At 38.0% G+C, this 23,472-nt stretch overlaps 4 protein-coding genes across 6 annotated transcripts; 2 read left to right on the top strand and 2 right to left on the bottom strand.

Moving 5' to 3' along the window:
• Window positions 1–1,995: 1,995 nt before the first annotated feature.
• Window positions 1,996–5,995, top strand: ppm1la (protein phosphatase, Mg2+/Mn2+ dependent, 1La). The gene is made up of 4 exons (XM_077724991.1): window positions 1,996–2,701; window positions 4,157–4,331; window positions 4,888–5,049; window positions 5,316–5,995. The coding sequence occupies exons 1-4, from the start codon at window positions 2,303–2,305 to the stop codon at window positions 5,669–5,671; spliced, it is 1,092 nt and encodes a 363-aa protein (XP_077581117.1). The 5' UTR covers window positions 1,996–2,302; the 3' UTR covers window positions 5,672–5,995.
• Window positions 5,996–10,529: 4,534 nt separating this feature from the next.
• arl14 (ADP-ribosylation factor-like 14) lies at window positions 10,530–11,683 on the top strand. The gene has a single exon (XM_077724245.1). The coding sequence runs from the start codon at window positions 10,563–10,565 to the stop codon at window positions 11,172–11,174; it is 612 nt and encodes a 203-aa protein (XP_077580371.1). The 5' UTR covers window positions 10,530–10,562; the 3' UTR covers window positions 11,175–11,683.
• A 2,235-nt stretch (window positions 11,684–13,918) lies between these two features.
• On the bottom strand, window positions 13,919–16,761 carry LOC144201961 (zona pellucida sperm-binding protein 3-like). The gene is made up of 8 exons (XM_077724832.1): window positions 16,217–16,761; window positions 15,861–15,973; window positions 15,666–15,769; window positions 15,429–15,606; window positions 15,232–15,349; window positions 14,535–14,620; window positions 14,239–14,468; window positions 13,919–14,105 (listed from the first exon to the last, which is right to left on the bottom strand). Exons 1-8 carry the CDS (start codon window positions 16,589–16,591, stop codon window positions 14,068–14,070), a joined length of 1,242 nt encoding a protein of 413 aa, XP_077580958.1. The 5' UTR covers window positions 16,592–16,761; the 3' UTR covers window positions 13,919–14,067.
• A 501-nt stretch (window positions 16,762–17,262) lies between these two features.
• On the bottom strand, window positions 17,263–23,346 carry LOC144201963 (schwannomin-interacting protein 1). Of its 3 annotated transcripts, none has more exons than XM_077724833.1 (8): window positions 23,134–23,346; window positions 22,805–23,054; window positions 20,327–20,436; window positions 19,540–19,657; window positions 19,173–19,379; window positions 18,914–19,037; window positions 18,694–18,787; window positions 17,263–18,078 (listed from the first exon to the last, which is right to left on the bottom strand). In XM_077724833.1, the coding sequence occupies exons 2-8, from the start codon at window positions 22,994–22,996 to the stop codon at window positions 18,027–18,029; spliced, it is 897 nt and encodes a 298-aa protein (XP_077580959.1). In that variant the 5' UTR covers window positions 22,997–23,054; window positions 23,134–23,346; the 3' UTR covers window positions 17,263–18,026. The 3 variants fall into 3 exon arrangements, with proteins under 3 accessions (XP_077580959.1, XP_077580960.1, XP_077580961.1); XM_077724834.1 differs by lacking the exon at window positions 23,134–23,346 and adding an exon at window positions 21,347–21,468 and having other exon boundaries at window positions 22,805–22,995; XM_077724835.1 differs by lacking the exons at window positions 22,805–23,054; window positions 23,134–23,346 and adding an exon at window positions 21,347–21,468.
• Window positions 23,347–23,472: the final 126 nt, after the last annotated feature.

Raw genomic sequence — 23,472 nt, 5'->3', positions numbered from 1 at the left:
GATGGGTGGCTGAGTGGCTCTTGCAGCCAAATGATTCAGTATGCTAATTAGTTGTTATCTGCACTGCTGCAGGAACAATATACTGTCTTTCTCTCAGTGGGAATCCAGCCTGTTGGGAACAGATTACACTGCACACACTGCCAACGTAGTTATTTATATTTTCACACCAAGTAGTAGAAAATACATAAACGCTAACACACATATATATTCCAAGATAGGCCTGTAAACAAACAAGCAGGATGCATTTTTAACACTTACACACATACATTGGCATTACTGATCAAATTTGGGTTAATTTGAGAGGAAATTTACACACTTTTGAAAGTGTTCGTCAATGGATTTTTATTTAGTATTATGTCATCTTTGTGGAGTGGAGTACTTCATATTTTTTGGTGACTGTTTTTTATTTATCACATACTGCATTATGATTAAACAAATTTTGCTGGGAACACCAAGTAATGAATTATTTTGTCACCGAGTTCAATTTCAAATAATAAATGGGGTGTATTTCATAGAGATAAAAATTAAATAAGTGTATATTTTTATAGCACTTTTTAGGTCGCTTTTTGTAGTTTGTATTTACCCATAATGCATTAAGAAAATTGATAATGTCATATCTTGTTTTGTGTTACTATTAGATATGATCCTAACTATTAGAAATACTAATCATATATAGTATATAATAGTATTTAGCACTTTTATTGTTATGTATTTATGTAAACGGAAATTCTGCTAAATTTAAGTGGATTAAAATACTATATTTTCATTAATTATACTATATGATCTGAACTATATGTACAAATAATGAAGAAAACATTATATAACAACCCAATATGTTGTTATACTTTATTGCATTTACACACTTTTCATTTTAGTTAAACAAGCAAACCATAATGCGGAAAATACACAATTTTCACCTTTATACAACTTTGAAAGTACTTCTCTACATTCTGTGTTTACAATTTAGTCAAATCTCAATCCTTAAGAATGTAAATTCAACTTACCCACTTTACTCTCGATGGATGAAATTTATCAGAACCAAACAGCTTCCAGTAGAATGTCCCTGTAAAATAAAAACATTCTTTAGAAACATGTCTGCTAGATAGATTGCTGTTGCATGCAAGAAAGTGAGTTAGTGACTCTCTGGGCAGGGATGTAACATTTGTAAAAGTCAATGCCATTTTTCACTGTATAGCGAAAGCACGCTCCAGTAGTAATTGATGATGTTGTGGCTTTTACTGCAGTGGGTTATCTGTACCAGAGTGTGCAAAGGCAGCTCTTCTTTGTCGTGTCAACTAGCTTTTAGTTTTACTAGCATCAGCTTCAGGGTTGTTGGATGAATAGGTGTACTCTCCAAGGGATGTAGGTCAAATTCACCTTTAACCTTTCCTTCAAAGACAAACAAAAATGACAGAAAAATTACTAGACACTAACAGCATACAACTATGAGAGGTATGACAAATGTCCAATGTGGGATATTATTGATTGTATCATTTTTTCCACCCTTTTTACTACATTATTTTATATTATTTTACTTACATGACAAAGTCCGGTCACCTGATATGGAAAACAGACTGGATAGTGGCTTTCGAGGACCGGATTTGGCCACCCCTGCTTTACTGCAAATAGAACATGAACTCAATATGCTCTCTAGTGGAGACTATGAGTAACACAAAATCATTTTCTCAAAGCTCAATGAGAGACATGTAGACATACAGACTGGTCGCCAGTCAGGTACGAGGAAGATACAAAAAAACAATGTATTGTTCAATTTGAAGCTGGAAACAAATTATCATAGGATGTATACCAAGAAACATACAAACTGTCGTATTTGTGTACAATCTTCGCTCTTTCTGAGTCTGCGCGCTTGTCACAACGGCTCGGTTTTTCATAATAAAAGACCCTCATAAAACACATGGACTATTTTCCCAAAGCTTCGTTCGCGCATGATGCTAATATATAAAGATGATATTGAAATATTACATTAATTAGTGATGGGATAATACACGAGCGTCAATAGATTAATAAAAGGGGGAGGCTCTTTCAACCCCGCCCCCCGCGTCGCTATCTTCTAGGAGGGTCTGAGCCCCCCAGCAACATCCGCGTCCGCCTCTTGAGATGGGCCGAGAGACATCGGGGTTTTGTTGGGAGTCGTTTCGCCGCTGATTTCAAGCCAAAAACGACTATGTCATACCCGCCCGGTGTGCGGTAGTCGCAACCGCTCCAACAGGGCTCGGTGGATGCGTTTGGTGCGTTCAATGTCCCTCGTTCATGGAGTGAACCGTTCTTTGGGTGGCGTGTGATGATAGGAGACACGATGACGCTCTTGTCTCTTCTGGGTCGGATCATGCGCTATTTTCTCCTCAGGCCGGAGACATTGTTTCTGCTATGCATCAGCCTGGCGCTGTGGAGCTACTTTTTCCATACGGACGAAGTAAAGACCATCGTCAAGTCAAGCCGTGACGCCGTGAAGATGGTGAAGGGCAAAGTGGCCGAGATGATGCACAACGAACGCCTGGGAGGCCTCAGCGTGCTGGACGCTGAGTTTTCCAAGACCTGGGAGTTCAAGAGCGACAATGTGGCTGTGTACTCCATACAAGGCAGAAGAGACCACATGGAGGACCGCTTCGAGGTGCTGACGGACATTGCCAACAAGAGTCACCCGTCCATTTTTGGCATCTTTGACGGACACGGTGGGGAGGTAAGTGAGCGCTCTGGGCCTCCCTGATACACCTGAATGTGTCATTATGAAGTGGACCTAAAGTACTTGGTTCGCATCTTGGGATGAAGGATGGAGAGTGGGGGTGACATTGGTATATTCTCACTATTTTTTAATGGAGTAGTAGTAGATTAACTATATACTTCCTCTTTGTCAAGCAGACTAGCTTTCCACCCAAACCACTGCATTGTTTTCTTTGTGTGCACTGTGCACCCCCCCTTCCAGCTGGAGCCATCACAAAGAAAGTGTGTGTGTGTGTGTGTGTGTGTGAATTGTCTTCCTTCCAATCCCTCTGCATGTCGTAAAGGCTCAGTAGATTTCATGTTATCAGTCCGGGTATCCTGGGACAGCAAAACCATCTGTCACCACTACCACCGGTATTCCCAAAGGTCTCCAAAAAAGAGTGGTGCTTTGACATATGAGCTTAATTTATTCCGTAACCTCATTCGCAATTCAAAACAAGCCCATTTAATCATCGTTACAGGTTGAAATTAATTAAATATCTTTTTTAAGGCCCGTATCTCAATTAAAGGGACATGTTTGTTATTTAAGGAAAAAGATGGTACTATATATATATATATTATTGCGATGTAGGACAACCTTTGAATGGCGACATAGTTCAGCAGAACGTAAATAAAGGCTGCAATTCATTGGAAGCCATATGATTCAGTCATGCACATTCATTAAGCAGTTCAAACTATTTTTTCTACTAGTACTTCAGCCAGAGGGGGAAAAAAATCATATGTCTCAAAAAACTGTCTCAAAAATAAACAATCAAATAAAATAGAACCATGAATTCAGATATTTAACACTCATAGCTAATAGAGAAGTGTCAAAGTTATACAACTAGACTTTTTCTTATCTTTCTATCTAATGCCATGTCATTGTGACATGTATGCATTTGCTTCGATAAATTCCTCTAAATACCTTCCCACAAATGTTGTTTTAAAAATGTAACAATCTCTAAACCATTTATTTTAAGGGTTATATGTTGTCAAATGAATTTATTTAGAAAACATGCAGTGTTGACCTTAACTTGGGCTGGAATAACATTGTAGAAATTGGTCAAAACACCATTTAAGGTAAAAAAAAACCAACACTCATACATTCCAATTCATAATTTTAAAGTATGTGAAGTATTTTTTGGGTGTTTATATATAGAAAACATGCAATACACTTTCTCAACCTTCTGAGCAAGCAGAATGAGTGAAAGAACAAGAGAGCAAGCAGAATGGAGCATAGTTAATAATTGAAGAGTGCTCAATATAAGTGACTGTAAAATGAAATGGGCTGATAAAAGCTTTTATATTATTTTGGGAAACTCTAAGTAAAGCTTCAGAAATGAAGCAAATGGGGGAAAAGTAACACAACTATATTTGTGATTGAGCATCTGCACTCTTCCTTTGTTGTGCTTAACCATCTGTTTTGTTCCCCCAGGCCGCAGCAGACTATGTAAAAGCCCACCTACCCGAAGCCTTGAGGCAGCAGCTGCAAGCGTTGGAGCGAGAGAGGAAGGAGAGCGCCTCGTCGTATGCCGGGGTCCTGGAGCAGCGTATTCTGAGCGTAGATCGGGAGATTTTGGACAAGTTGTCTGCTAACCATGATGAAGCAGGTTAGTACAGAAGGTTATCTGCGTATAAAAAGATGGAGCACATTCATTTAATAACTAGAACAAGTAAGAGTGGGACTATGTTGAGAATAAGATTTAAGTTAAGTTAAGTTAAGATAAGTTTGTTGAAAATTCCACCAAAGTATTTTTTAAACCATTTTGAACACATACTATAAAGCATGTTTCAAAGTGGCGGCCCGGGGGCCAAATCTGGCCCGCCGTATCATTTAATGTGGCCCGGGAAAGTAAATGATGAGTGCTGACTTTCTGTTTTATGATCAAATTAAAATGAAGAGTATAGATGTATATAGTAAATTTCCTGATTTTCTCCCTTCTAAATTAATAATTGTCATTTTTTAATCAATTTTTTAGTGTTTTTAGCTCAAAATCATTTTGTAAAATCTAAAAATATATAAAAATAGCTAAAATAAACATTGTTTTAGATCTATAAGAAACTGAATATTCAGGGATTTTAACCAACCCGAGTCTGACACCCTTGCACTAAAGGTAAAGAATTTGTGACTTCAACCATTTGACTCTTTATAAACATTTTTTCTAGGAACCACATGTCTAGTGGCACTTCTGTCAGACAGAGAGTTAACCGTGGCCAACGTTGGAGACTCCCGCGGCGTCCTGTGCGACAAAGACGGAAATGCCATTGCCCTGTCACATGACCACAAACCCTATCAGCTCAAAGAGCGCAAGAGAATCAAGAGGGCGGGTAAGTTAAGAGAAAAACTATTAGCAGTATATACATCATAATGAATGTACTTGTCAACAACTGTGTTCTTTAATTACACACTTCGGTAATCGTAAAAATGTTCTAAGTAATAGGAAAATTGGATACAAATAAATTCGATTTCCCAGTGGCAAACTTGATAATTTTCAACATACTGATAGTTAAGGTTGTCTGGTGGTAGACATTTACAATTCCTGAGTTCCATTTTCTGTTATGGGTTAACACAGTATTTTGAAATGCTTCCATAGGAGGCTTCATCAGTTTCAATGGTTCTTGGCGAGTCCAGGGAATTCTGGCCATGTCCCGCTCTCTCGGCGACTACCCGCTAAAGAACCTCAACGTAGTCATCCCCGACCCGGACATCATGACGTTCGACTTGGACAAAGTACAACCAGAGTTTATGATCTTGGCATCTGACGGCTTGTGGGACGCCTTCAGCAACGAGGAGGCGGTACGTTTTGTCCGCGAACGCTTGGACGAACCACACTTTGGTGCCAAAAGCATCGTCTTGCAATCCTTCTACCGCGGTTGCCCAGACAACATCACTGTCATGGTGGTCAAATTCAAAAGTGGAGCGAGTACTAATAGCAAATCAGGGGACTAGGTAAAAAAAAAACTGTACGAAGACAAGATCCAGCACGATTATCGATGAAATATACAAGCGGAAGAATCAAATTCACCAAAATTAGGAGCCTAAATATGTACCCATTAATAATTGCCGCAAAGATAAGGACCAGTATGTATTTTTCCAGTACTCCAGTACTGTTTATGAATGGGGAAGCTCCACTGGAGCTACTATGGTGAGTGCCTAATTGTAAATGATAGAAAAACACCAGCCTTTTTGCTGCATTTCAACAATAGTATCATCTACCAGATTTCCTCCAATAGTGAACAAACAAACAAGCCCTACGCTTCGATTAAAGACCAAAAACCACTAGACCAGATTTGGCCAAGTCTGGTCCTCAAGAGTATCTGAAAGACCGAAAATAGGCTCTCGAGGACCAGACTTGGACACCCCTGCCATAGACATTGAACTATAGAACTTTTCTGACCAATTGACCATAAAGAAAGGAGTTCTTCTACTGTTAATAAGAACAAACTTATTTTGAAAGACGAAAAAACGAATGGAAAATTGAGGTCAGCAAGGACGCAACACAAAATGTTTTCAAGTTCATTTCTCTCAAGCACTCACAATTGATTCTACAAGTGATGAGCAACAAAGATTAGCCTTCGGTGACTAATGGAGGCAGTAATACAATCCATCTAATTGTTTTCTATAGCATCGGTTCTCATTTTTTTTTATGAAGCCTACGGATTCTGTGCCAGGGTAGAAAAACCTCATGCACACTTATATCAGATGTGAGCAATTTGAAGTCTTTATTTACCCTACGAATCATGTTTTGGGAATGTGGAAGGAATGTAACAGACAAAAAAATGTCATACAATGGACTAACTTAAGTCCAAGAACATTTAAAGATGTTTATCTTGAAAGATGCTGAAAGATGCCTGGTTACTCTAGAGTCGAGTTAAAAAAACATTCTGTGTACTGCATGAGGAAATTGGAGTGTTGGATTTAAATAATTGCTAATCTGGAATAATGTGCATTATCCAAAAATCTAATCAGAATTTTCCGTGTCAGAATACAGCAGTGCCTTGAGATATGTAAGTCCCACCAGTATATTAACTAGTATGATAAAGACATCCCATCATGCATGGAGATTATTAAGAAATGAGAATAATATAAGTGGTAGAAAAAATATATATGTCTGCATTAATAGATTGCCTGCCTGCATGTGTTGCTCCACCTTTTTTATTTAAATTTAATTTGCATTAAGGTTAACCAACACAGCAACACTAAATTAATTACTATTAATTTTTGCATTCTTTTCTAGCATTTAGGATTATTTTATTTAATTAGATGCAAAAAAATGCCTTTTTTTGTTTAGCTTTAAAGCAAACTATCATGGAGAAACAATTTAAGGCTTCATTTTATATTTTTTAAGAGTTGCACTCTATCTGCTAAACTACTATTTGTTATAATGTGACCTGATTGTACTGCGATTTTAATGCAAAATTTCCCTCGCAACTCAAAGCAAAAAAAAATAAAAATCAGTCAGTCATATCTCAAGGCACCGAGGCACAAAATTTAAAATAAACATATATTAGTAGAAATAACATTTAAAAGTATTTTATCTGATAAGCAGTACTTACTCGTACATCCCTTAAACAGTGTGGCAGCTGCCATGAGAGAATGTTATTGATGACGTATGATGTTGCGCTGCAGTTGAGACGGAGGACACACAGCAAAAGTAATGTGAGAAGACCCTGAAGCAATATACTGTAAAAGCACTGTTGTCAGCAGCGATACATTTCAAGCAAAAGTTACGGTAAACCATGACTCACCGTTCACTGAAATAGATCTTATGTTCTCGCTGAAATTTGATCACAAGTTCAGCATCACAATCTACACATTTACATAGAAAACGTAGCATTTTTACCACAAACATTGCAACAATTTTTGTTGATAAAAGCTAATCATGCAAAAAATCCAAATGGAGTCCCTTGAAAAAAGTGGCTTTTTTTCTTTTAAAGAAACATCAAAATATTTATATTTTTCTTTTTAAACTACCTTATATGCCTTATATTTATTGATTTGTTTTGTCTCAAACAGGTTGCCAAATCTGTGTACTGTATATTCATATTGTTTTTTTCTGCTTTGCAATAAAAACTATGCTCATCACTTCATTCTGTGTCTTATTATTTAACAAAAAAGTGGTAAAAGGAACTAAATGTACATTTTAAAACATGGAAATTACGAAAAATAAATGATATAGGTTACTAAAAAGTGTTAAAATTAGCCAAAAAACCATTTTTAGGCTGATTTATATTGGACTGCAATATTCTAGTGGATTATAATAAAGACAAAAACCTCCATACAGTTGGATGAGTCTTTATTTGAAAGTACTGTTAATCCATCACAATACAATTAGTTCTGACATCACTTCTATGCCCATGTGTCGCTTAACAGTAAACAACGTCAACATGTCGCACAACTATGAAACCCAATTCCCCTTCAAAGTCCAACCCTGAACGTCTATATGACAACTTATGCCAGCTGGGCGTACTCAGAATAGTCTTGATATGATGGCCAGTGTCTGGTGACCACAACAAAACCCACCGAGTCATATTCCCGCTTCATAGGAACACTTTGATAATCACGTCAAAGACTCACAGTTGCGACTGGATTTAAATCAGGAACACAGTTACATATTAGCATTAAAATCCTGCAGTTTTGCCTCTAAAATGGGTCAGCAAGGTTCTAAATCGGAAGCTCGAGTGATTTACCGGCGTTCTGGCACGGTGGATTTGTCACACAGCTCTTCTCAAAGCCAGGTTGTAGGCATCCAGAAGGCGGTTGTCCGTCGCCCCGCGCAACGGACAGCACCGGAAAAGCCAGGGTTGGTATATGTCATGGACAACCCAACTGGTGGAGTGTGGGTCAAACCCAGAGAGCAATGGACTAGGACTTGAACCCAGAAAGGGATTTGTCAGGTAAATCAAATGATTTGCAACACAAATTTAATTGTGTTGGCCTTTGGATTTGGCGTCCATAAGGCACAGCAGAGTCAGAATTATTGTCTGCTGGTGAGGTCAAGCGGATCAATGGTTTTTATTGATTTAGTCAAGGGAGATATTCAAGTGGTCAGTGCTGGACTTGAATGGAGAGAACACAAGGAAGACAATTGGTGCATCAGATGAAGAAAATGATTTTGTTGACATGCAGACTGTGCAACTGTGTTTTTGGGAGCCAATTATATGGTACACAGTCCTCTCTGGTGCATAAATACAAATGGAGTTTGTTTTTTATTATTATTTTTTATTAGAGATACTCTGGTCAGGTAAAAAACGGAATGTTGGTTTAAATATCTTGTGTCACACTTCATTATATTTTTACTCCAATTTTTTGCATCATGGTGACCATGATATGGAAGTTAAGGGACTTAAAGTTGTATAGAAAGCAACCAATTTTGTTGTTTTTTTACAGAAGTAACTTAAATTTTGGCTGAATTTCAAGATTTTTTTTAATGTTTAACATGACTGATGATTGTTTTAAATTGATTTTGATGTGAACAAGTGTGTGGAAGTTGAATGAGGAAATGACTTTTCTTTCTTGCTCACAAACCACAAGTTTATTTAGCTTGTTCTAAAAAAATATGAGCAAAAAAACTGTATTTTTCTGTGACATAAATACAATCAGTCTACTTTTCTTTATGTTGATTGTAAAATGTTGTGTAAACCTGTTTGTTGCACAACTAATAATGCAGTACACATTTCAATATACTGCTTTGATATTTGACATAGTTTTCCAACAATAAATATCCCATTACTGTTTTGTAAAAACTACATAAAGAGACAATATGTTGATTATTTTTGTAATACTGGCATACTACTGTTAAGGTGTATTTGGTTTTGCAGTTATGTCAAGTACACTTAAATTGTGTATAATTTATAGTACATATTTGATACCAAATTGTTGGTTGGGGTAGTCTCCAGCACCCTAGAGACGCCTGTGAGGATAAGCAGTACAGACAATGGATAAATACTAAATGAGTATTGCAGTAGGTTAACAGTAAAGTTCAAAAAGCAGTTCTGCAGTGTCTAACAACTCCCTGGCAGGCATTGAAAGGAATTTTCATTTACTAATTCAAGTAAGAAGCAAGTGAACTTGAGTTTGACTTTGCCATTGTTGTCAGAATTTTTAGAAAAAATAGTGTAACCAAGGAAGAATGCAATGAATGGGAATGCAATTTACGACATAATGGAAGTCTCTTTCCTGGAAGATCAATAAAGCACATCTTCAGCAAAAGAAAAAAGTGAAGAGAAGTAGTTGTAAAGAGAAATGTTTTGCTGTCACACAGGAATAATAGAAAAAGTTTATGTGAAAACAGGTTTGAACATGACTCTGAACTTTTTTTCCCCTTCTGGCATGGCGACATTGGAATGTACCTTACAAAGTAAACTCTGCTTAATAGCTCACAAGCCAACTATGCAAAATTGTCATTAATTTCATTTAAGTTCATCCATTTCAAATCCTTCATTCATCAAAATGGCATTAATTTATTTGAATTATTTTAACATTCTAACATGGTACCCTTACTTTTTTAAGATTATATTTTTAATTAGAACATTTTTTTAATACAAAAATCCCAAATTTAATGATATCACTGATTCAAATCCAAAAAGAAAAACATCTTTAGATTAATTATTGTTCTGTGTCTGTTTATTATGTTTGTTCTTATCTCTATCTTAACCCAGAGTGGAGTTAAAAAGTGCACTTTGTCCATTGTCAGTTGATTTAATGGTTGATCTATTCAAATCTAAAGCCAACCTCTCTTGGCAGGATATGACAACATGAAATGAACACACCTTGAAAGGTATTTGAGCAGGTAAAACGTCTTCTGAGGGGAATTTAAACACCTGAGCATTCCCCCCGAATGGGTCAACGGGGTTCTTCGCAACCCGAGGCCCGGGTACTCATCCTGGGTCTCGACAACGCCGGCAAATCGACCATTTTATACAAACTGAAACACGACAAATTCGTCGGTACGGTTCCTACTATCGGCTTCAACGTGGAAATGTTCGACGTGAGGAAGAACAAGAAAAACTTGGCTCTTACCGTCTGGGACGTAGGCGGACAGGCGGAAATGCGACGTCATTGGAGGAGCTTTCACCAGGACACGCTGGGCGTCGTCTTCGTGGTGGACAGCGCGGACAGGAGACGAATGACGGAGGCGAAGAAGGAGTTGGAGAACACCTTGAAGAGCGAGCAACTCCGCGGACGTCCCTTCGTGGTACTCGCCAACAAGCAGGATGTGGATGGTGCCATGACCGTGAGTGAAATCCGAGACAACTTCGACTTGAGGAGACTTTGTGCGGATAGGGACTGGTTTGTCCAACCCTGTTCAGCGTCCACTGGCTTCGGGTTGGGAGAAGCTCTCAGGAAAATTAGCCATATGGTTAAACTCCCATCAGAATCTGCTGCTCACGTCAAGGAGAACTTGAAGGACACTATGAACTACATTAAAGCCAAGTCTTCTAGACATTGAGTCTGGTTTAGGTTAAAGGTTATGTTCTTTGTGACGTTCTGCTTGGAAAAGATGGTTAGTCATCAATATTGCCTCTAATTTTCGGTTGGTCTGGGCAGAAAGACAACCTCCCTGAGCGCACTGAGTACCAATGTGAGTGACATGATTGGTCGCTATGGGCACACCAGTATCACACCTGCCATAAGCAGGTGCATGTCAATGTTGCCTCTAATTTTTCATGTAAAACATGCTGTAAAACATGAAAAAACATAAGAGTGGACAGAGCTACTGCCACTGGCTGCCGCATAATTGCCACCATCATGGGAAAAGGGTAAAAAAAATAGTTTGGATTTTGTTTACTGCGCGACATATGATTGCTGCTGCGCAGAGAAGACGAAAGTAGTGCGCAATTGCGCATGCGTGCAGCTTAGAGGGAACATTAGTAGTCATATTAGGCCCAAAATAAATAAATACATACTCCAAGATATTTTCCCTGCAATTTAATTCATCACAGTAATTTCAATGCACTATGATATGTGGACCAAAACAATTACTTTAAAAAAGGCACATTTTAGGAATCAAATACTGAAGCAAACAAAATGGAAATGTTTCAAGTTGATTTGAATGTATACATACACAGTATTTGCATTTAGCTAATCATTAAATTAATTTAAGAAAACAGCCTTCATTTTTTTTCCACCTTCATGCAAAATCTTCATGTTCGAGCATAAGCCTCAAATAAAGCACATTTACTATAAAAACATATCGCTGGTTTAAGGAACAACATGTGACATTTTAGGGTTTCACATGGTTTTGAGGGTTAAAAGAGGTTATAAAAAGTTATCTGTATTTAGATATGAGTCACTTATCCATTAATAACACCAAATTGCATTAAAACAACAATTTATACAGAAATAATAGTACCTCATTGTAGTATTTTCTTGACCAAAGTCTTTATACGTAAAGTCTTGAGTCTCATGTCATGGATTTTGTCCCACGGAACACTGGCGTTGTCCAATCCGTACCGTCTCTTCATACGTTGGTAAATGCTTGCACTGGTCATACGTGGGTAAATAAGCCATGCTACTACCTTCCAAGAGGCTATCCGGCGTGGAACTCTCAACCAGAAGCTCCTGGGACACATTGACGGTCGTATCTCCGCCATGATCCGGGCTAAGCTGTCTGGATCGGGAACACAACACCCGCTGGACCAAATATCCCAAAGCGAAGAGAAGTAGCATGATAAGAACACCCGAAAGTTTACGTGTCACCATAGCGACGTGGTAGTAGTCCTCCACCTCCGATGGGTCGCAACAGCCGGTAGAATTTCCCCGCTGGCAGCATTCTTGGTGGTCCCGACAAGGAGCCTGTCCACATCTTAAGTTAAGGAGCGTGCTTGGAAAACAACACACTGTGGTGAGCAGAGTCATCATTTGGTATTGGTGGAAAAACATCATTGAGAACAATAAAAAAAGAGAGAGAACGGGAGGGTTTCCAACTGACGAGTTACTGACGTATCATCAGTCCACGGTGGAACATCTTGCTCTCTTCATGTCCCACTTGCATGTGATCTGCCATAGAAAAAGACAATAGATTTATTATGCACTTAGTGATCTCATTATAGCTTGCAGTCAAATGCAACCAAAAGCATTATAGAAGTATTTATTTACTGGGAAAGTAAACAGGCGCCAGGGAAATCGACTGTTTTGGGTACCGAGCAATGAAAGATAAGCAATGACTTATTATAAGGGAGGGATAGAATAGATTTTAGTACCATGGTCAGTTCCTTGTGGAGCACACAAGGAAGATTGATTAGGGAAGTTGACAGGAGGTGCAGGAAATTTGCAGACAAGTATTTTTATGACACACATTGAAAGCTTAGAAGGATAAAAATTTAATGGATTAAAAGCTTGGTGTCTAAGCAGTCTTGGGCTGTAAAAATGGACCCTAGTGGTTTACTTCAGGTGCGGATTGGTGGGAATTTGTTCAGTTTGGATGCTTTGAGCATGCCAAGATTATTAAGAGGGGTTGAGGAGAAGACTAAATTGATTTTTTGGGGTATTTTCATTTGATAGTTTACTTTTTCCAGTAAAATATTAAAGTTTTTAGCAAGTTAAAATGGATTATTAGGCTGAAATGAGTATTTAGTGCAATAGTTTTGCTAATTTTGATGCATTGTGTCTCACAAAACTGACAGATTTGATTTTATAACTGGAGCTTAATGCTTATTCTTAGTATTTGTAGTATTTGGATATATTATATAACTATTTAGGGCTAAAGAAAATCTAAAGGCTTTTGTCATACATTGGCATTTTGAAAATAACATACGTTAGTCTTAATATTGCTGCTTCTATACATAGTTGGATGTAAAATATGGGTAATTTAATGTATAGACTGATTGTATGTTTTGTCTCTGAAAACCATTCCATGCCACATGAGCCACCTCTCACAACAAACAATCAATAGTGACTATGTATATGATGGGCAGGTTGTGGGTGGTAATGGAAGGAAGTGCTCCTTAATGGCATCACTCTTCCTTTCGTGTAGAACAGCCAGTATGTTGGATAGAGCAGTAAATGGCAAATGGGTAAACAGTATGTTTGTGTACTTTAACAGAACAAGACCACACATTACTCATATCCATTCAGTGCCCTAGAAATAATGATTCTGAGTGCCCTAAACCATTAAATTGTTTGTCATTTTGAATCCCCATCAATAAAAGCAGGAGAAATGTTTGAAAATAGGATGAAAAACGTAAACGGAGGTATTGTAAAACATGTATATTGAAAGATTTGTCAGCAAACAAAAAAACAAGCATAAAGACAATCATGTTTTCTCCATCCAGTCAGATTTCTTGTGTGAAATACATTTTTTTGCGTTATATCCTCAACCAAATTGGAGACCCTGGTGGTATTTATTGAACAGTGAGGGGGCCAAGTTGGACAATCCTCTCTGAAATAGAATATAGGGAAGAGGTCAGTTTTCTGAAAGCAATAAATCTGGTTTATAATGCACTTCTAATGCTAAAAAAAACATTAACAAGTGGAATTAATAATGATACACCCCCTAATTACTCTGTCCTCACCTGCTTTGTAGCCAGTTTCCCTCCTCACACCAGATGGCTGCTGGGATTGGTGGCTTTGAAAAGCTCCAGGTTGAACACGAATGGTATGAGTCGGTTGACTGACTTTTTGTGCAAAATTCCATCCTGAATTTGGCTTTTGCCTCATGTCATTCGCTGGCTTCTTTTCCTCTTTGGCTACCGATGGATGACAACTTTTACAGGCGTCATGATCCCCATCTGCTGACCACCACCTGTACATGTAGATCAATTTTGAGCTTAATGTTGTACTCCACTGTAATGCTTTTATTTGAGATTACCTGCCGTCAATAAAAGAGCAAGCCCTGTTTTGAGAGGTAAAAGCTGAAGAGTCGGGAACAGCTCTCAACCAACAAGTAATGTAAATCTATGTAAAAAATAAAAAAAAGCCTATTAAAGTCAGTCACAAATATTGCAATGATATAAATATAATCAGGCTGAAAATACTCATAAAATTGCTTAATACAAACAGTCTATATTTATTTCCAGACCATTTTGGTAATCATAACCCTGCTTTTATGGTCCTAGATTTTTTCCTAATTTTATCATCTGTCACATTTACCATCAAAATTGCACAGGCATAACTACTTTTCCTTTGTATAATTTGTATGCCAAATTATTTTGCAATCATGACTATGGTCCCCACTCTGTTGTGTATCCTGCCTTCTGTTACACTGTACTGCCTCTTACTGGTTACTCATGACATGACAGAAATCTAACTGACTAGGATAATTTAACAAAGGCCTCTTCACAAAATACAGGGCATAAAATAGGTGTCCAAACTGGTACACAATGGTCCCAGATTTTCATTACAACTGCTAAAAAGGATGAATTTTCCCCAATGAGGTATTTTGAGTGCAAGCTGATTGAAGTTTGGTGTTCCTGCAGCTTGTATTTCATCATTTTAAGAGCTATAACTAATGAGGAGTTTCACATGAACTACCAAAAAAAATACTTATATGCCAAGTCGAGGTTAACCTGAGTGTTGGGCTCCTGATGGAACCTGAAGGCCTCAAGCTGAAACTGAAGGGCTTGTCCCTCAATTCTTGATAGGAAGTGAGAGCTGGAGTTTGTCAGGTAAGCATCCAAGAGACAACTAATGCAGTAAAGGGCAATTAAATAAAAAATGAGTCAATTTTGCTTCAAAAGTATGAACTGATGCTTTGAGCACTCACCCATTACGATCAATAAAGTCGTATCTTAAGGCAGCATTTGAATCTGGGCCAATTGTGGCAGTACAATGCTCAATGTAGACACGCAATTGCTTATGCTTCCGAACCAAGACTGAAACCTCAAAGTGCATCACTTCACCCACAAAGTAGGCTTGGGAGGGCCTCTCAAACATCCAGTTGTCTGAAATTAAAAGTATAGTATAGTATACACAAGAAAACAGAGTATTGGTGTCCACTGACCCGTCATAAGACGCATTTTGAAGTCAAGTTGATTTTCTGCTGAAACCACAGAGACGGAAGGAACCCAAGCAGGATGGAGGGAAATACCATTCACAGAATACCTCCTGTAAATATTATATAGTTTGAGTAATCTCAATTCACAGGAGAAATATTTAATCTTGGCATTCAGTTAAGGCACCACAACTTTTAAATTACCTGTCAAAATGGCACTCAACCGGAATATTTGCTTCATCCAATCGAAACAAGCCTTCAGATGGCTCGGGGGAGTAGACCAATACATTGGAATAGATTATTTTGTCTTTATTTGACTAGGAAAAAAAAGTTTTAATATCAACATGGGGTTCATTTATACATTATATAATTAAATTTTAGTCACATTCCAGCTTTGAGTATCAATTTAAATAGACAAATATACAAAATATACCAACATTTCCATAGGATTTAACTTGAATTTATCACATTTTATTAAAACAAGAAAATAAAACAGATGATTGGTGTAAAAGTTACTAAAAAAAATGATCATAGTTATTCAAAAAGGCAATTTTACCTACCGAGAGGCGAGTTCCACAATCAAGCAGGTCAGCCAAAATAGTTAAAGTCCCTTCATTATCTGTTGAACTGGCATGGCATGATGGACTTCCACCCGCCGAGTCAGTACCGAGACGCAAATGTTGCGGGTTCACATGAAGACCGGTATCGAACAAGTCAGTCTGAACCACAAGCTCCATAGAATCCGGATAACATTTAACCACCACTGCTTTAGGTCGAGCACCATGTTCCTGTTGCTCTAACTGTTGTTCTTGTGAAGGAAAATAAGCCTGATCTGATCCTCCTCGGTCATAGGGCGCCATATTGGATTGTAGGCTTTCTGTGAGGGTGAAAATGGCCAGGAGGATGAAGACTATCCACCTGGTGGGAAAACACATTTTGAAGCTCAAGTGGTCGATTAAGCTTCACCACTGTGAGTTTCTTAGCTAACAATAATATATAACAATGCCACCCAAGTGCTGATGGCAATAAGATTTGAAGAGTTTCTTCTTTTTGTTTGGTGTTTAATAAAATTTAACACCAAAGGCTCCGCCCACAATCACATGCAAATTGGACACAGGTGTGTTTACAAAGGTGACCTTTGGGAAAAGTACTCTGAGCCAATAGGGAGTGTTGTGGTCAATTGTCAACCATTTTGGTTTGGGGCTATTCAATAAATTTAAAATTCTTGTTGATTACGAGTATAAAGTGCCCTAAATTTCAGGATATGGTAATTTTAGTGCATGATCAAGAATATTATTACAATGGGATTGGATATTTAAAAAATGATATTGTGATAAGTAAACCATTGACTATACAATACACACAAAAGTGGGTAATATTTGTAAAAATATTTAAGAGTAAACTATAAATATGTAAAAGTAAACTATAAATTCACCAAAATAAATACAAATTAATTCAATTTAATACAAATAAAAAAGAATGCATAATGAATTCACTGCATTTAGACTCTTTATGTTCTAAATGTACATTATTCTACATATATATAATGCAAAATGTGGTATAATTTCAAATGTATATCTAGATTAGAAATAAGGAGGTCATTCCACACATTTAAAATGTTTATTTCATTCTTTACAGTCATTATACAGGACATTTATCCACAAAGAATACAATACAAAAAACAAGTGGACTTTATGCTAAAAGATAATAACCCCTCTCTGATTAACATCCCTTGACTTTTATATGACACAAAATAGTATAGTTTGAGATTTAGTTATTCAGTATATATATTAATCAGCAGATTAAACCTCACATAAAACATGTTTTGATTCCGCTGAAAATGCCATTCATTTTATCATCTATGTGTTCCGGAGGTTTATATAATGTGAATGTGCAAAGATAAAGCTCAAAAAAGTACAATGAAAGTGTCCACTGTAGCAGCAATTGTTTTACATCCAGTTGCGTGTCTCAAAATGGTTTTCATTAGTTGTTGGAGCGTTGAAACGATGCTTTAAAATTAGCACTCGATCACTCACTTTCTTGGATATCCCTGTATCTCTCTAAAAATGTACCTTGCATAAAAAGAACCAAAGACTTTGGGTTACAAATTGAATTTTGAAATGGAATTATGTCAAGAAGATTCCCTTAACACTCTGATATATGCCATCTTTAATCCAGTAGAGTAGAAAGTGGAAATCCTTGTCAAATGAGCCCAGTGGTGTGAGACTTTGTGTGCATGTTTAAACAGAGTATGGCATCATCATCTTTTTTTCTCCAGAGACAGCACAGATGGCCTTTCTGTGGCAACACGAGTGACAATCCATGGAGTGGGTATTACGTTGGATGGCGTGCAAATGGAAACACGGGAATTTATTTTGCGCTGCTTTTCTCAGCCTGGTGCCGTTGATGGCTCTGAGCATGTCTGTAGCAAGACAAGGAACAACTTAGGAGAAAAGTAGATTATAGTGGCCAATTCTCAAGGCAAATAACACCTTGAAGCCCTTAACATACAGTACATATTTTTACCATTTACACTGATGGATCTCTTTTCAGTTCATGGAATTTGTATTGGCATCGCTGCTACCTTAACTGGGTACTCGGACGTTTGGTCGCCGGGACGTTTGGTCGCCCAGATGTTTGGTCGACGGACGTTTGGTCGACGGACGTTTGGTCGCCCGGACGTTTGGTCGACGGACGTTTGACAACATGACAGAGTTTACTGTTGAAACCAGCTCTCAAAATTATATTCACCCGGGCGACCAAACTTCCGGGTGACCAAATGTCCGGGCGACCAAACGCCCGGGCGACCAAACGTCCGGGCGACCAAACATCAGGGCAACCAAACGTCCGGTCACGCGTTAACTGCTATGCAAATTTTAACCTCCCCAGGGCTAGAATAGTATACAACAGTGCTTGTTGGATACATTATAGCAAAAAGGCTTTTTCTTTGATCATCAGATTTCAAATTTGGCCCTCAACATTATCAATTTTCCATTTTTTATCGCTTGGTCAAATCAAAACTATCTGAGTGGGTTACCTAGTTAGGTCCTCGATGTCCACCAACATGGCATCCTGCTCCACATGCTGCTCATCCCTCAACAGCAGAAGTTGAACCAACTCCTCATTTAAACCTGTAATGTACACATAGAACTGTCAAGCAGACAAGCTACTCCATATTTTATTCAAATGAAGAAAATCCTGAATACAAATTGTTAACGGTGCTCTGGATTCCAAACAAAAATGACTTATTTACTTACTCTGAATCTGTGAGTGCAAGTCATTTGTGATGACTTGAAGCTGACCCAGATTCATTTCCCTCATGTCGCCTTGTCTCAGATTTCTCTTCATCAATCCTTCATTGATGTGGGGAAGGTGGGGAAGCTGAGGAAAAAATTAAGAACCAAAAGCATTGGTTTTCTACCCAAATGCTGCTAAATTACCCTAAAAACAAGGCACACAAAGCCATATTTGAGATCCATAGCTCTGCACTGAACACCCTAATTAAGATTCACTGACCAAATCTGCCACAGGCGAACGTCTATGCTGCTGGATCTGCCTCTCCACTTCCACCTGCATCCTTGCCATGGGTCTGGCCAGAGCTAAGGCCACCCGGGCTTCTTCTTGGAGCCTCCTCTGCACCCTCCAAAACCCTCCACAATCATCCAGCGGATCCGAGTCCTCCTCCGCCGTGTCTCGATCCGATAACGATGAGCTCTGCTTACTCTGGGCGAGATGATTGGGATTATGCGCTCACAAACTTAGACTACATACTGAAACAAATGTGAGCATTGTAATCTTTGCAAAGGCAGCTTTGTGTTAATATAACTGGAGATTTGCATATCATTTTGACAATCATTTCTACTCTTGCTACCATTGCACATACCACAGGTGACAAGGGTGTATCCAGACTGGTTTCTGTCCTGCTGTCCTCAGCATCGCTTTCTTTGTCACTGCTGCTGTCGTTGACAAAGCACACATGTAGGTTGACGCCACTGTGAAACCTGAAATGGCCAAAAAAGGGCCAAAATATGTCAATCTATGATAAAGAATACAGTAAACAGGTAAAAAAATGAATTACTATCACTCGCATCTACCCAGAGACGAAAAAAACAACCTAAGATAACAATGTGCACGCCCTCTACTGGGTAGCCCTGAACCTACAGGCAACAATAAGTCTACAATCAATTGATGTTAATTTATCAGCCTTATAAAAAAATAATAATAAAAGGAGCTCCAATAATCAATGCACTAGAACAAGAATACACCAATTAAAAATTAGTCTATGCTGAAATGAAAAATGGAAGAGTAGCCATTTTAATTATGCAATTATTTTATAATTGAGATAAAGCTTTATAGACAAAGCCTATCTCCGCCAGTAAGATGAAGGGAATTTAATATTTGGGTCTTAACGCATGCATTCATACAACATTCATCAGTGATTTTATCATACTGAGAAAGAAGGATTTGCCTTTGTAAAACAGGGAGTGTGGTGGTGGCAAACACGGTAATTAAATATCCATGATGTTAGCAGCAGAGCACACATCAGCAGCCAGTGTCGCAAAAAAATAGGCAATGAGATCAAACACATCAGTCAGTGAGAGTATAAAAGCCCAAAAATATGCTGCTGATCAAAACCTTCGTACATCACACGCCCCACTCAAAAAACCTACCGAGAAGACGAGTCGCTTTTGCTGCAGCTGGTGAAAATGAGTGGCTCGTCGTCATAGAAACTGCCCAGAGCAAGTTTCTGCCTGATGGACTCTCTCTCATTTCTCTGGGCCTGTCAAAAAAAAAAAAAAAACAGGAAAAATATCATCAAGGAGAGTTATGCATAATGAATAATGCTTACCAGATTAAAAAATCAGTCTTTTAAATATTCTCAAATGTTAATTCTTGCCATTAGTTCCCCTATTAAAGTTTATTCAGCTACTGCAATACAGTATAAAGTATACAATACATTTAACAGACAAATAAGTGGTCAGTTTCCTACAATCTGCATACAAATTACTCTTTAAAGCCTACATAGTAGATTCCAATGGGAGAAATAACTACCCTCGAAGTGCATTATGGGATAGACAGACAACCTTATGGATGGTATAGAAAAAAAAGCATGAAGGAATGATGAGGCACATTCAACCTTGCCTTGATTGAATCCTTTTTAAATAAGCCACAAATACATTATGGTTGTACAACATACACTAATGTATCCTGATTTATTTTCCTTCAACTATCAGTCCATCTATGCACTCTATTACTGCTTTTTATAATGAACTAAATATAAAAACCACCACATCAGCGGAACATCAGAACAGAAAGTCTAGTTTTTTGCGCATAATGAAATTCATATCCCAAGGCTATCTGTGTGTGTGTGTGTGTGACAGATGGGGCTTTTTACCAAGCCAAATACATTCAAATACGCATGTAGTGGCACATAAAGTGTTAAAGAGGACAATAAAACACATGCTTCACAATCCATTTGACTTGGAAATGAATGGGTTTTGACAGGTTAAAATACACATGTCCTCCTAAGTAATAGGAAATCTAAGCAGATGACAAAAAGAACACACCCGCTGCCGTAAAGCTGAATCATCCTCAGCATCACGCCACTCATGGGTACGTACCAAAGACGTAACACCTTAAATATGTTGTCCACTATTTCGATAAGACATTAAAGACAAAAGAGGACACACCTGGTAAACGCGTTTCTCCTGGTGAACCATCCTTTCAGCGCATTGCACTGAACACACAAGCACAACCTGCCCTTCTTCTTCTACACTGCAGTGGCGTTGGACCCAGGAGACCCTCTCATATACTGCAAGAGGGGGGGATGTGAGAGGAGGAAGCGTGGGAAGACAAATGCAGGAGAGGAGGGATGGGTGGGTGGGAGGAGCTCCATCTTAGCCAGATGCACTATTTTTTTCTCAATCATACTCATTTCCTCTTCTTTTTGCTATCTTCTTTACAAATCCGATTCAAATCTGAATTCAGTGTAAATGGTATCTAAACTATTGAATGAGATTGTAATGCCTAAGATGACCAATCAGTAATTTTTCAATAATGGGATCAAGAAAATGTCAGCTACACTCCACTGGGCCATAAATGTTATTTTATCTTATCTTATCTTATGTCTGAGTACTGGTTAGCGTTTCTGTCTTCCAATATGTTGAGATTTGGTGTTCAAATTTAAGTTTCTGTTCATTTGTGAATGTTTTATCCATTCAGTCTTCTTCTAAAATTTGAAAACAAGTTCATAAATAGTCTCATCAACCCAGAAATATAAAAAGTAAAACTTAAGGCTCATGCTTTAAAGTGGAATGGCATGAAATGCATTCAAAAAATACACAAACCAAAAGAAATTGATATTACCACATAAATACACAAACTACCGGACATCCAAACATGTCAAGACTTCAGTGCTGTGTCAGAGAAAGGCATGCTGGGTAAACAACATTACACTTTGAGTCATCTCATTGCGTCAGATGACTATAAATATATCTGGTGTTTCTCAGAGGAGCAAGCACTGAGCAACATTGTGCATTTGCTTTTAGACTCTTAATACACAATAATCCTGCCTATCATCATATTTCTTAATGCAATGAAATCCTTAATAGTGGAAAACTAAGTAAGACCATGCACAATATGGCCAGTCACTTGATATTTAAGATAATCATTAAGTATCTGTATAAATCTAACCCCCCACCTCCCCATTAAGAGTACATAAATGGGAAATATTTCTAGTTAGGTCAATATGATTATTCAATCTCCATTGTTTTAATATGTATTTTGAATTGGAATTATTATAGATATCAATAGCTATTTCAAACAATGTTGGGAATATTAATATTATCAATAAACTGACAACTAGTCGAGGGTCTGGAAGATTAATGACTAGACAATAAATCATATAATTGAACTCATTTTGAAAATATCACTGAATAATCAACAATATATCAATGGTTAGCTTTTTTTTAAATTAAATCACTATTTTTTTCTCATTTTATGCCTATTATATGTATTATAGGAGTACTGAATCAGACGGGTGTTGTTTACTTTGAGTTTAGTGAAATAATTCAGGGATATCAGCATCATTATCTTCCACTCTACAAAGATATTCGAAAGCAGATCTTCAAATAAAAACCAATCCTCACCAATATGCTGGACAATCTGCGTTCTCCTCCATTGTAACATTCCTGAAGCTCTTCTGCCCAGCTGCGACTGTTGACCATGAATCCCCTTTCAGCTTCTACATTCTCCTCCTTGGCAAAATCCATCCACCAATGGCCCATTCCGGCTCTTCCCATAAACACCTCATCCATATCGACATCATAATCCTCCTCCATGTAAAGGTTTTGTAGAGTATAACACGCAGATAATCTGAACAATCTTCTTTTATATTCCCTAGGATGACAGAGAAAAGGAAATTTAACACAAGCTTCAGATTATTAATATAACCGAGTGTTCCTAACATGGCACTCACCTTCATTGTAGACAGTCTGGCTCCTAAAGTAGTTCCAGTACAGCAAATGAAACAAGAGCTTCCCCTCTCCCGTGCTTAATAGGACTTAGAATAGTACCATTGGAAGGTTGCATTAGGTGAGCTTTATGAGGTTGACTGCCCTTTTGAGAGAATCACAAGCGTACATCCCGGCCGGCATTGGCGAGAAGGCATTAACTAGGGTGGTCACGCGGCCTGGCTTCACTGATGTGCAAAGATGCGCCCAGAGGAGATGGCACCATGTGGAAATATATTTATTGGAACGGACAGAATGGGGTGGAGGGTGCATGCGCACTATCCAGGCTGGGCATGTTTTACAAT

Source organism: Stigmatopora nigra, chromosome 9 (genome assembly GCF_051989575.1).
Source record: "Stigmatopora nigra isolate UIUO_SnigA chromosome 9, RoL_Snig_1.1, whole genome shotgun sequence".
Taxonomy (NCBI): domain Eukaryota; kingdom Metazoa; phylum Chordata; class Actinopteri; order Syngnathiformes; family Syngnathidae; genus Stigmatopora; species Stigmatopora nigra.
The sequence above is the reverse complement of the archived record's forward strand: the minus strand, read 5'-3'. Positions and strand labels throughout refer to the sequence as shown.

Coding starts and splice junctions, on each gene's coding strand:
- LOC144201963 (XM_077724833.1), bottom strand. CDS start 22,996: ATGGAGGAGGATTATGATGTCGATATGGATGAGGTGTTTATGGGAAGA. Junction 20,437..22,804: donor GCAGATTGTCCAGCATATTG/GTGAGGATTGGT, acceptor TTTTTTTGACAG/GCCCAGAGAAATGAGAGAGA. Junction 18,788..18,913: donor CTTGCACTCACAGATTCAGA/GTAAGTAAATAA, acceptor TGTACATTACAG/GTTTAAATGAGGAGTTGGTT.
- LOC144201961 (XM_077724832.1), bottom strand. CDS start 16,591: ATGTGTTTTCCCACCAGGTGGATAGTCTTCATCCTCCTGGCCATTTTC. Junction 15,607..15,665: donor CAAAATGCGTCTTATGACGG/GTCAGTGGACAC, acceptor TTTTAATTTCAG/ACAACTGGATGTTTGAGAGG. Junction 14,621..15,231: donor ATCAGGAGCCCAACACTCAG/GTTAACCTCGAC, acceptor TTTTTTACATAG/ATTTACATTACTTGTTGGTT.
- ppm1la (XM_077724991.1), top strand. CDS start 2,303: ATGATAGGAGACACGATGACGCTCTTGTCTCTTCTGGGTCGGATCATG. Junction 2,702..4,156: donor TTGACGGACACGGTGGGGAG/GTAAGTGAGCGC, acceptor TTGTTCCCCCAG/GCCGCAGCAGACTATGTAAA. Junction 4,332..4,887: donor TGCTAACCATGATGAAGCAG/GTTAGTACAGAA, acceptor CATTTTTTCTAG/GAACCACATGTCTAGTGGCA.
- arl14 (XM_077724245.1), top strand. CDS start 10,563: ATGGGTCAACGGGGTTCTTCGCAACCCGAGGCCCGGGTACTCATCCTG.